The sequence below is a fragment of the Helianthus annuus genome, chromosome 8 (assembly GCF_002127325.2).
Source record: "Helianthus annuus cultivar XRQ/B chromosome 8, HanXRQr2.0-SUNRISE, whole genome shotgun sequence".
Lineage (NCBI taxonomy): Eukaryota > Viridiplantae > Streptophyta > Magnoliopsida > Asterales > Asteraceae > Helianthus > Helianthus annuus.
The window spans coordinates 72,569,079-72,582,210 of NC_035440.2; the positions used below are offsets into that span (position 1 = coordinate 72,569,079).

Sequence of the window (13,132 nt, forward strand, 5' to 3'; positions counted from 1 at the left end):
ACAACAGGCCTCTTGATGAAGTGTATGAACGAGAGTTGGAGCAGCGACTCATGGCGAGAGTGGATCAACGGTTGGATCAGGTGGTCGATTAGTTGACTGACCGGATGGCCGACTTGATCAATCGTCGGAGGCAGGGACCCAATGACGGGTTTGGTTCTGATTTCAGTAATCCATTTGGTGATGGTTCGACTTCCGAAGACGAACAGGAAGGGCGACCAAGGGGTGAACGTGGAGGGGGTAACATGCGTTGGGATTCTGGGATAAGGGTTGATATTCCAGAATTTGATGGGACTAGTTTGAATCCGGAGGGGTTCATCGATTGGTTGGCTACCGTGGAGGAAGTGTTTGAGTACAAGGAGGTGCCTGAAAATAAGCGGGTGGCCTTGATCGCTACCAGGTTATGTGGTAGGGCCTCTGCGTGGTGGCAACAATTGAAGTTAACACGGAATAGGCTCGGAAAGTCAAGGATCGTGACATGGACCAAGATGAAGAAGTGCTTGCGGTCCAACTTTTTGCCTCATAATTTTCAAAGGTTGATGTACCAACATCTGCAAAATTTAAAACAGGGGGCTAAATCGGTTGATGATTATACCACAGAGTTTTACCAGTTGATTGCTAGGAATGATATTCAAGAACCGGAGGAACAACTTGTTTCTTGGTATATTGGGGGTCTGAGGGTTCAAATCATGGAGTCCGTGAATCTTTTTGACCCGTTAACCATTCCAGAGGCACACCAACAGGCGTTGGCCTTTGAGAAGCAAAACCGTCGAGTGGGCGGTTCATTTACCTCTGCTGGAGGAAACGTTGGGTCGGGCAGTGGGGCACCTCGTGGCGGGCCTAGTCAGCAAAGGCCGGGGGTTAACAATACCGGGCCTACTTCTAAGGGGGCTAGTAGTAGTGGTCCGAGATGTTTCAATTGTTGTGAAACGGGCCATCGTCAAGCTAAGTGTAAAAGGGCTGGTAAGAGACATTTATTTGCTGAGTCTGAAGATGATCAGTATGAAGAGTATGAGAATAACCCAGTGTACGATGAAGAAACTGAATATGAAGAAGAGGTTGTGACCGGTGATGTTGGGGTAAACTTGGTGGTCAGACGCTCTTGCTATACACCGAAGGCGGATGGGGATGACTGGCTGAAGCATAACATTTTCCACTCAACATGTACCATTTTGGGAAAGGTATGCACATTTGTTATTGATTCGGGAAGTTGTGATAATTTGATATCTGAAGAGGTGGTCCAGAAGTTGGCTTTGAAAACAGAAAGTCACCCCAAGCCTTATAAGCTTCAATGGCTTTAAAGGGGGGGGGGGGGGTGAAGTGACGGTATCTAAACGAGCCCTTGTTTCAATTTCTATTGGGTCCACATACAAAGATGACGTTGTGTGTGATGTGGTTCCTATGGACGCGTGTCACTTATTGTTGGGTAGACCTTGGGAGTATGAACGTAATATAGAGCATAACGGGCGGTCCAATACTTATAGCTTTCTGTTTAGTGGTGTGAAGATAACTCTTGTTCCTAGAAAGACTAAGCAGTTAGCCACAAAAGAGTTGGGTACTTTGTTGACCATCAGTAAGTTTCAAGATGAGTTGGAGGACACAGACAATGTTTTTATTTTGATAGGGAAGGCAGTGCCCGAGGAAGTCAAAATTCCTGATGCTATGGTTCCGTTGCTTGAGGAATTTTCTGATGTTTTTCCTGTTGAGTTGCCTGATGGATTACCACCTTTGCGTGACATCCAACATCATATTGATTTGGAGCCTGGGTCACAGTTACCCAATAGACCACACTACAGGATGAGCCCTGCTGAGCATGAAGAGTTGCAAAGACAGGTTGAGGAGTTGATTTCTAAGGGCCACGTTCGTGAAAGTATGAGCCCTTGTGTTGTTCCGGCTTTACTGACTCCAAAGAAAGGTGGTACTTAGCGTATGTGTGTTGACAGTCGAGCAATCAACAAGATTACTGTGAGGTACAGGTTTCCTATTCCTCGACTTGATGATTTACTTGATCAGATTAGTGGTGCTACTATTTTTACAAAGTTAGATTTGAAGAGTGGGTATTATCAGATTCGTCTTAGACCGGGAGACAAGTGGAAAACTGCCTTCAAGACTCGTGAAGGGTTGTATGAGTGGTTGGTGATGCCATTTGGTTTATCAAACGCACCAAGTACTTTTATGCGTGTGATGAATCAGTTGCTTAGGCCTTTTATTGGGAAGTTCGTGGTTGTGTATTTTAATGACATTCTCATTTATAGTGCTTCTTTCAGCGACCATGTTGTGCATGTGAGGCAGGTTTTGGCCTTACTTCGTAGGGACCGTTTTTATGCAGCCACCAAGAAGTGTGTGTTCATGACCCCTAACGTGTTATTCTTGGGGTATGTTATTTCTGGTGATGGGATACAGGTTGATGAATCCAAGGTGGCGGCTGTTCAAAATTGGCCAACTCCTACTACCATTACTGAAGTTCGTAACTTCCATGGGCTTGCTTCTTTTTACAGACGGTTTATTCCACACTTCAGTTCTATTATGGCCCCAGTGACAGATTGTATGAAGGGGAAGACGTTTTTATGGACAGATGAGGCAGAGCTGGCTTTTCAAGTTTTGAAAGAGAAGCTCACTACAGCACCAATTCTGGTATTGCCTGATTTTTCTCAAGTTTTTGAACTTCATACTGATGCCTCAAAGGTTGGAATTGGTGGGGTTCTTAGTCAGGGTGGTCGACCTGTTGCTTATTTTAGTGAGAAGTTAACTGGGCCTAAGTTGAGGTACAGTACTTATGATCTAGAGTTTTATGTAGTGGTCCAAGCTGTAAAGCATTAGCACCATTACTTGTTTCAAAAGGAGTTTGTCTTATTTACAGATCATGATTCCCTAAGGCACATTCGTACTCAAGACAAGGTAGCTCATAAACATGGGCGATGGTTGGCCTTTCTTGAAAAGTTTACTTTTCTGGTCAAACACAAGACTGGTGTTTCAAATAGGGTTGCTGACGCCCTAAGCAGGAGGAGTAATCTGCTTGTATCCATGAAGGTTGATGTGCCGGGTCTGGAGGTCATTCGTGAGCAGTTAGCCATTGACCCTTATTTCTCAGTTATTTTGCAGGATGTGGAAACTGGGAAAAAGTCAGACTTTCTTTTGCATGATGGTTTTCTGTTCAAGGGGAATCAACTATGTATTCCCGACTCCTGTAGGATCGTTTTCAGACCCGAATGAGTCGATCAGAAGAGTTTATCTCTAAACGAAAGGCGGAAACAGACGTGTAGAGTTCAATTCAGCAAGATTCACACTATAAACTGTTGTATGATTGATATAAAGACGTTTTACAACCTGACAACACTTCGGCAGCACTTCGTTGCACAAGCCGGAAAGTTACAAATGATGAAAGTTTGAAGGGTATATATAGGAGGGACCCTTCCGTTTGAAACTAACATAACCTCTTCAAACGGAACCCTTCAAACTAAACCCTCTTCAAACTTTCAGCTTCAAACTAAACCCTTTTCAAACTTTCAGCTTCAAACTTTCAGCTTCAAGTGTAGTAAACCAAGACTCGATATAAGACGAAGATGACAGACGGATGCACCAACAAACTCCCCCTCGGATGTTGACGGAGTCTTCAGTGTCGAGTCTTCACATCTTCAATCTTTATCAGTCCTCTCGAACTCTTTGAAGCATATGACGTTGTAAGAATCCTCAAATCTTTCTCTTCTCTTTTCATCATCATCAACAGACTCCCCACGAACAATCTTTACTCGGATGTCTTCAGACTCCCCCTTTCGATATGCTGGGATCGCAGTCTGGCATATTGAAATTACAAAGTCTTCAGGTATCGGAACCAGGCACTCTATCTTCAGGTTCAAAATCAAAACCTGGCTACACCTGCACATTCTTAACCCAGAAGTAAATTTTCTAAATTTAACAATTTAATGAATGCACTAACACTGACTCTCTCTCATAAACATGTGTATCAACTACAACTCTTCCTCAGACACTCCCTCTCAGATCATTCACATATGATGAACCACTTGTTGATTTTAAAAACTATATCTTGACAATTAGAAGCACTCCCCCTCACAACAATGTCATCATGTTTAGCACTCGGAATTTTGATAATCAGCTTTCCAACATCAGTTTGTCGAAAATCTTTTTGAATTTTCTGAAAGAAAGAAACTAACACTACTTTGGAAAGAAAATGCAGAAAATGAAATATTTACAAACATATTTTTGTGAGTTCGTGTAAGATAATCATATCAGTTTATGAGACATGTCACTAACACCGTTAAGCTGTATTACATTTTCAGTTCTAAACAATTTACCTAGATCATCAGTATATCGGTCCACTGAAATTTTCACACAAAGTTCAATTGATCAGAGATACGATATTAATGTCTTAGAAACTAACTTATCTGTGTGTCCCACTACTTGAATATACTCCCGTATCCAGATCCCAATATTCAGTCTTACAGGTGAGTATACCACAGCTGATATCTATCTGTATAGGGGTTAGATGCGAGGGCCGTGAGAGATCAGGTCGATACTTCCGTATACGCAGAGAGATGATGACTTCGACTTTTGGTGTGTCCCCTTTAGAGGATCTTTTAATTTCAACAGCAGCGACTATCAATTTTATTGTTTCATCAGCATGCTGAGGGTGAAGCTATGTTTCAAGCTTTTTGAAGAAAGCATTATCCGGGGACTAGGTCAGTACTTCCATACAGCAGAAGTCCCGAGATAATACCCCAGATATCACTGAGCATAAAGACCTAGTATCTCAGAATAAGGGACCTTTCAAACAAGATTTCAGGGGTTACCTATATATCAAAGTTTGTGTTAACCCACAGAACAAGCAAGTTTAAACTTTTAGATTTATATCTCGTCACAATTTACTAAATGTGTAAAAACCTACTGACATATCCACAGTAAGACTGTTTATCAAATATTATCTTTCCAATTCTTTAGCATGTTGTGACAGCCTACTAACGTACTATCATTTCCTCTTTTCACAACGAAACTCATTTTTGAATTTTATCATGTTTTTGGCTTTTTCAAATTTTCTAATGTTTTTGGATTTTCTGAAATTTTCTACTCCCCCTAAAATGCAAACACATTAAAGAAATTTGAAAACAAACTATACAAATAAAGTTGACAACTGACATCGAATCACATCAAATCTCCATTCAATAGGCATAAACAATCAGAACTCCCCCTTTCAACAAACCATTTTCTCATTTAGATTTCAAAACACTTAAGTTTGTTTTAATCAAAATGATTTTTCCGGAAAATGGGTTTGTTTTTACCACTTTTAAGTTTACCACTTGTGAAGCATGGGGATATGGTTCATCATCTTGTTTATCAATCTCATATGAATAGTAAATCAAGTACAACTTAATGTCCCTGATTTGCCAATTGCAGTTCAGAAACCTCTGTATCACTTGTAAACATAATCTCTTCAAAGTATAACAATCAAATACCACTTGTAAGTAAACCCAAAGAATACCACTTGTACTTGTAGGTTTTCCTATAGGAATGAGACATCTACAGAAACCTCTTTACCACTTGTCAAATTAGTCAGAAAAATGCCGATTCCTGCTTCTCAATTACCAACCTAGAAGCTCCGGCGTAGTCCTTTAACCTGTAAAATTCATACACTATTCAAAATCTTTCAAACAAACTTTTCAAACACTAGAATGATGCCGATTCCTGATCCACGATATAAACTTGGGATCTCCGGCGTAGTCCGTTGACTTCAAGGGAAACAGACTTCCATCCAAGTCTTCTCAGACTTGATGGCTTTCAATTCTTACGCAGTGGGGTTGTATGTTGCCTTTTTAGTCGCATAAAAATCTTTAACCCCCTTTGCTTTCCCATTCAACATTTTCCCAAAAAAATTCTTTACACTTCCATTAAATGTTTTCTCGACATCAAATTCTTTTTTCTCAGTGTAAAACTGTTTTGAAATATCAACTTTTCCAATTTTCTTTTTAACTTCTTCAAATTTCAGTGATGGAAATTCATCATCATTCACTGAAATTTTCTCCTCAACCTGTGGCTCTTCTGGCTTTGTGGAACCTGATTCATCGCCGACATTTTCATCATTCCTTTTAACAACCCACACTTGGTTGTCCTTTTCTTTCTTTTTGTAAAAATTCTTCTTCGAACACTCACCAACCTCATATTTTGAATTTTCAAAAATTTTAAGTCTATTGGTTGGTGGTTCAACATCAACAACTTTTTCTTTTAATTTCTGAGAAACTCCTTGTTTTGTTTTTGCATTTGTCGAACAGTTCCATGCAATGTGACCAGCTTCATTGCACTTGTAACAGGTTCGAGTCTCTCTTTGATAAAACACTTCAGTTCCATTCTTCTTTCTTTCAGCAAGAAACTCATGATTTGACTGTCTCCAAAAAGGTTTCTTCTGTTCATCTTCTGAGCTTCCACCTGACACAAATTCTGTTTTTGTTTTAGAATTTTTATCATTTTTATAATTTTCTGGTGGAATAAATCTCAAACCTTTCTTTTTGTAGCTATGATTTTGGTTTGATTTCTTTTGAAAACCAGAACCAGAATTGTAACCTTTTTTCTTGTTTAAACGTTGTTGAACTCTTGAAGTGTATTTTTTAGGTTTTCCGGTAAGATTTAAATCTTTTATTTCAGAAATATTAATTTCTGTCATTTTAAAAACCTTTTTGATCATTTCAAAATGAACACTTCTTATTGGAAACTCTTTATCATAGTATAGTTTGTCCGAATCATTTAAAGTGTATGCAACTTCAAATGTTTCATCATCCAAATTTGCTTTCGATAACAAAAATTCTTTACTATAAGATCGTTTAACCGACGACTTTGAACCATTGACTGACGAATTAGACCCTCCAGACTCAGACTCTGACTCGGACTCCTCATCAGTATCCAACACCTGATGGACCAGCTTTTTGATTAACTCAGACTCATGATCAGTGTCAGACGAGGTAAACGTGACGTCAATGTTTTCTGGTAATTCATCAGTTGTGTCAGTTTTTAGCTTTATATTGACTGCTTTTTCAAGTTGCTCCTCGTTTGGTTTTCTAGGAGAATACCCTTCCTAGATTAGAGGCGGACACTTGTTATAGCTAACAATCGGTTTCTTACCACTATCTTTCTTCTTTGGCTTGTCATCTTGGAAAGCTTCAAAACCTGCAACAGTCGGATAAATTCGATCAATGAGATAATCAGAACTAGAATAACTTTGCAGTAAACGTCTAATTCTCTCATTCTCAATCTTTTCCGTTTCTAACTCTTGCTTCCATTTTGCACTCCCTTCAATGTAGAAATTGATAGCTTTTTGTTTTGTCATCATAACAGCATTAATCATTGTCAAAGCATCCTCTCTTTCCGAGTTTGTCTTTTGGAGACCAGTTACTGTTTTGTTTAAGACATCGTACGATTCTTTCACGTAGTTGAGGTTGAATAATAACTGCTCTTTCTTCTTCTCATACTCAGCTATCATTCCATCCTTGACTTTGCATTCTTTGCAAGCTTCAAGACACTTTTCACAAGGCTTGACAACTTCTACAATCTTCTCAACTTCAATGATCTTTTCAACTTCGATCACTTTCTCAGCTTCAGTCACCTTTTCTTCTTCAACCACTTGCCCAGTCTCAACCATCTCCTTAGCAACACTTTCAACTTTCTGAACATCATCTTCAGATTTCTTTTGTTGTTGTTTAGCAGCTCTTTTCTCCTTCAGTTTCTCCATGCGATCTGCAAAATAGAAATGAAAGCTTTCAGGAGAAAGATGAGATTTTGCAACATTTATATGTTTCTCCTCCTCATCATCACTGTTACTGTCAACTGGTGATTGATCAAATTGTACAGATTTTTCAGAATCAGCATCTGATACTCCAGAATCAGACGGTGTTTGATCAAATACAACTTCTTTTTCTGAAATAACCTCATTCTGTACACACTCATCTGAACTCTGTAAACTTTCATCAGAATTTTCTGAGCTTTCCTTAGATGTAACAGACTGCTCCTCCACACTCTTCACTGTCACACCAATTGACTTCATCCAGGTGGTAAACATGTCTGGCTCTCTCACAATCTTTGCAATAAAAGCTTTGTAATCACCATTCTCATCCATGAACATATCCCAGCTGAACCCCTCAGGTAGTCTTTCATCATCTTGATCAACTATACAAGCTTTGCTGTCAGATGATATGTAGTTTCTCCAGCTGAGATCTACTAAACATGCTCTCTTTGAATCCTCAATCTTCCTACCATGAGCCGTTTGTGAATCTTGTGATTGACCAACCTGCTGATAAATGGCTTTCCGGTAGTAATCATCTTTACCTAATGGATTCTGAGCACCGCTAGCTTCTCTATTCTTGCATTCCCGTTTGAAATGGCCTTTCTCCCTGCATCGAAAACAAGTAACTTTAGATTTATCAAAACCTAAAGTAGATACATGAGCATCAAGAAAGTCATTTCTCCCGGTAATTGTCTTGAACTTTTCAGCTCGTCTAAGAACACTAGCTAGACACCATTTGATATCCATTAGTTCCATCTCTTCGGCGTCTATTTGATCATAATCCTCTTTGGTGAGCATAGGATTTCCGATCCGACCAGCTACTAGACCCTCATAAGATAACAATACAGAACCAAGTAGAGCCATGTGGTCTTTAGCAGTATCCTCAGAAAAACTTTGACCTTCTGGGAGATTTAGAGCGATGTTGCACTGAATCACGTAGCCATTTCCTGTCTTTGTGCTTTGAGACTGAAAGCTGGTGTTTGACTCTTTAGGATTAACACTCGGAAATGATGAGAATCCACTGCTGATTTTGCTTGAACCCTAATCAGCTTTTTCCGATGAATCTCCAGCACTGAATGCAGTTTGGATTTTCGGACTTCTCTCAGATTCTGGAATTCGAATGCTACCTTTGTAGTACATCTTCACGTCCTGTTTACCACTCGGACTATTCATCCTAGAGATCTTCTGCTGTTCTAGATCCTGACTTTCGATCTTCTCTATGAACTGAGAAATCGTTAGAGATCATACACGCCCGTATTCTTTAATATCATCAAATATGTTCCCCACTCTTTCTGTGGTAGTGCATCAACAAGTTTGTCTACCCACTCTTCACGATCTTTTGTAACACCCAACATCGACATTGATCGCACTAAGTGACAGTATCTCTCAATCAGCTTCTTTGTGTCTTCACCCGGTAGACTGCTGAACAGATCAAACTCCTTTTTTAACAACGCCTTTTTGCTTTTAATCATATTCTCGCTACCGTCAAACTTGACTTTAAGTGCATCCCAGATTGATTTAGCAGTTTTGTCGTGCTGAAGCAGTATGAATATGTCTTCTTTGATTGCTTGCTGAAGAAGACTGATAATCATTTTCTCAGCTTTGTACATAATCCGTTCTTGATCTGTGAATTCTGATAACTCTTTGATAACCCGCAATTCTGTTCGAGGCAACACGTATTTCTTAAGAATACATTCCCACGACCTAAGATGGTTTGCCTGAACCCAGTTCTCGAATCTTTCTTTCCACCCGTAGTATTCTTCGATACTCATCAATTTCGGGGGTTTCTGGGTGGTTCCCGTCTCATTTTCTAAATTCATAGCTTGAACAACTGCAGCTGGACTAGACGGTGTTGCAAATGCGTTGTAGAACTCGGTATCCATGTTTCGGTATTGAAGAATTTCTCAAACAAGCTTTCAAACGAACTGGTTCACCTCGTAAGCCACCTGGATCACCTGACAACAAACAAACAAAACACAATCAGTTTAAAAATTTATCAAATAACAGAATAAGACTGATACTCGAACTGATGAGTATTCTTTGTGAACTGAAGGTTGACACGCTGTGCGGACTACTATGACCCGGATCAAATTCAAACGACCTTTTTCCAATGACCTCACTAAACCACACGACCTTGACCGAGTTTGAAATCAAATGAACTGAACCACGTCTTGTGAATGTGAATGTTATGCTTTGATCTTGATTAAACAAAACTTTGAACTTAAGCCGAGATGAATGATGGGCTGACAACACTTGATCATAAATGTGATTGGACCTCAAATTCCACTAAACCGATAATTGTTTAAATGATATCACAAAAAAAAACCGATTTGACCAAACACTTTATCTAGCCGACAACATCAAGTGTAATCACATGGGCCGATGAACTATTGCAATTTGACAATGACCAAATCAATGATATTATCACATGAAGACTACTCAAATGAAATGAAGACAATTGATTGGACCCTTTAAACCACTAATCCGACAACTTTGATCACCCCTCAATCTCCATTGGACCTTTTATTTTAGTGGATCTGACATCACATGTAAACAAATTTATATGGCCGACAAGTTTGATTCCACATTCAATTTCATTGGACCTTCATTCAAAACTTGTGACATTAAAAAGAATGGCTGACAATACTTCACTTGATTAGGCCAATGACATGAAATGTAGACTGACACATGCAAATTTTGTCGAAATAGTATGACTTATCTGCACAAAGTTTTAACCTTTTTTTAAAATGGCCGACAATCAATGTTCATATTATTATTTCATTGGGCCGATTATTCTAACAATTTATGAGTTTATGCCTTTAATCATTTCACATGGGCCGCTGACAGTTGATAATATCAAGAAAAGTATCACGTGAATCTCTGAACCAATTTCAAACGGACATCGTGTTTCAAACGGTATTCTCAAACGGTCACACCTTCAAACAGTCACACCCTCAAACTGTCACACCCTCAAACGGTCAGTCATTTTCAAACGGAAAGGTGCAGATTTCAAATGGTCACATGCATTTTCAAACGATATGCTTACTTCAAACGATATTCAAACGGTATGGCAGTTTCAAACGATATTTCAACCGGAATGCATGTTTTAAACGAGATGACCATGCATATTCAAACGGAATGTCAATTTTTCAAACGGAAGTGCCAAGCTTCGTTCAAACGGAAGTCCGATTTCAGTCCATTTTTGCCACGTTTACTTCGAATTTTGAACTAATATTCTCAAGGGTTTGTCAAAACACAATTACGCACACATTGTGAAAGTTTCAGCCGATTTGAACTGTGAAAACTTGTGATTTTCGAAAAAGAAAGGTGTAGAAACAGAAATCGCAGCTGAATTGGTATGAACTCTTCCACCTGAGCTCTGATACCACTTGTAGAATTAGTTAGACCCGAACGAGTCGATCAGAAGAGTTTATCTCTAAACGAAATGCAGAAACAGACGTGTAGAGTTCAATTCAGCAAGATTCACACTATAAACTGTTGTATGATTGATATAAAGACGTTTTACAACCTGACAACACTTCGGCAACACTTCGTTGCACAAGCCGGAAAGTTACAAATGATGAAAGTTTGAAGGGTATATATAGGAGGGACCCTTCCGTTTGAAACTAACATAACCTCTTCAAACGGAACCCTTCAAACTAAACACTCTTCAAACTTTCAGCTTCAAACTAAACCCTTTGCAAACTTTCAGCTTCAAACTTTCAGCTTCAAGTGTAGTAAACCGAGACTCGATATAAGACGAAGACGACAAACAGATGCACCAACAACTCCAGTCTTCGCTTGCAGATTATTAAGGAGTTATATGGTGAGGGACATGTTGGTCGTGATCATACTTTACAGCTAGTGCAAGCTTCTTATTATTTGCCTACTATGAGGAAAGAGGTGGATCGTTATGTGAAGATGTGCCGTATTTGTCAGGTTTCAAAGGGTACGACTACCAATGCGGGTCTCTATATGTCTTTGCCAGTCCCCTCTCAGCCATGGGTTGATATTAGTATGGATTTTGTGTTGGGGTTACCTCGTACTCAGAGTGGTAATGATTCCATCTTTGTTGTGGTGGATCGGTTTTCAAAGACGGTCCATTTTATTCCCTGCAATAAGACAACTGATGCTGTTAATGTAGCCCAACTCTTATTTCGTGACGTGTACCGTTTGCATGGGCTACCTTCTTCTATTGTGTCTGATCGAGATACCCGATTTCTGAATCATTTTTGGCGTAGTTTGTGGAAGATGGTGAATACTCAACTGTTGGGATTGAACCCTACCAGTGGAACAGATAATGTAAAGCCAAAACCGGATCACATCAGTGGACTAACAATAAGCAGCAGCTTACACTTTGCTCTCCCCTTGAATGTGGCTCAAACATCTGATATGCTCCAAAGTACTGCCTATATCAACATCTGCTGACCTACAACTGCTGCTCAACACAAAGACTGATGAAGACTAAAACCCTGCTGTTCAATCTGTTGCCTTGACTCAAGCACTGCTGTTCATGACAAGTACTGCTAGGTTCACAACAGTGGAATGATGCAGCAACATTTCTATTCATCTTATGTAAACGTTATACACTATCAGTAGTTAGCAAAGCAGTAGTTGTATAGATCAGTAGATAGAGTTTGTTAAGTTGTTAGATGCCACTTTCATGGTGACGTCAGCTTTGATACTTCAGTGGTTTGATTTGTCTATAAATGTAACAGTACTCTGTACTGTTACATTTGATAGTTTTGAGTAAGTTTTTCTCCTCAATTCAATCCTTTCATCTTGTACAACCAACCTTGGGGCATCAGGCTGAGGGGGAGCTTAGTTTTGTAAGCATGCTTATAATCTTTTGATTTTCATTGTAATCATTCAACTTAATGAGAAAGCATGTGTTTATCAAACTATTCTCTTCTTTGATTATGTTTATAAAGTTTGTATTCATTTCCGCTGCACTTTACATTGTTTTATATCCATTGATTTGTCAAATTCTTACAAACAAGCATAATCATGACAGCCTCCGATCCTAACAATTGGTATCAGAGCTTGGACAGTCAAATTCGATCTAACAATCAATTTGACATAACAGTTCAGCTCAAAATTCATTGATACTGAGGTTGATTATATTTAGTTGAAAAACAGAGTAACGAGAAATCATGTTCAAAATGATGACTCAAAAGCTCTGTAAAACAACCAAGATGTCATAAGATTCACAAATCTCATACAACTGGTGATGTCATGCACAAATCACTCATAGTTTCCAGATCTGGAAACTTATCTGGTAACTATGGTATGTTTATCTTCATTCAAAATTGATTTCAACTGTTGTTATGAACTTTGTGATGTTTTCATATT

General features: G+C 39.1%; 2 protein-coding genes across 2 annotated transcripts in view; both read left to right on the forward strand.

Annotated features, from left to right (window-relative positions):
- The first annotated feature begins 1,398 nt into the window (after positions 1-1,398).
- Positions 1,399-1,923, forward strand: LOC110870149. Its single transcript, XM_022119351.1, has one exon. It carries the CDS (start codon positions 1,399-1,401, stop codon positions 1,921-1,923), a length of 525 nt encoding a protein of 174 aa, XP_021975043.1.
- Positions 1,924-1,926: 3 nt separating this feature from the next.
- The window catches only part of LOC110870148, a 52,030-nt gene continuing 40,824 nt past the window's right edge, over positions 1,927-13,132 (forward strand). Inside the window, exons 1-2 of the mRNA XM_022119350.1 lie at positions 1,927-2,767; positions 2,858-3,169. Of these exons, the coding sequence (XP_021975042.1) occupies positions 1,927-2,767; positions 2,858-3,169 (1,153 nt within the window). The remainder of the gene's footprint in view (positions 2,768-2,857; positions 3,170-13,132) is intronic.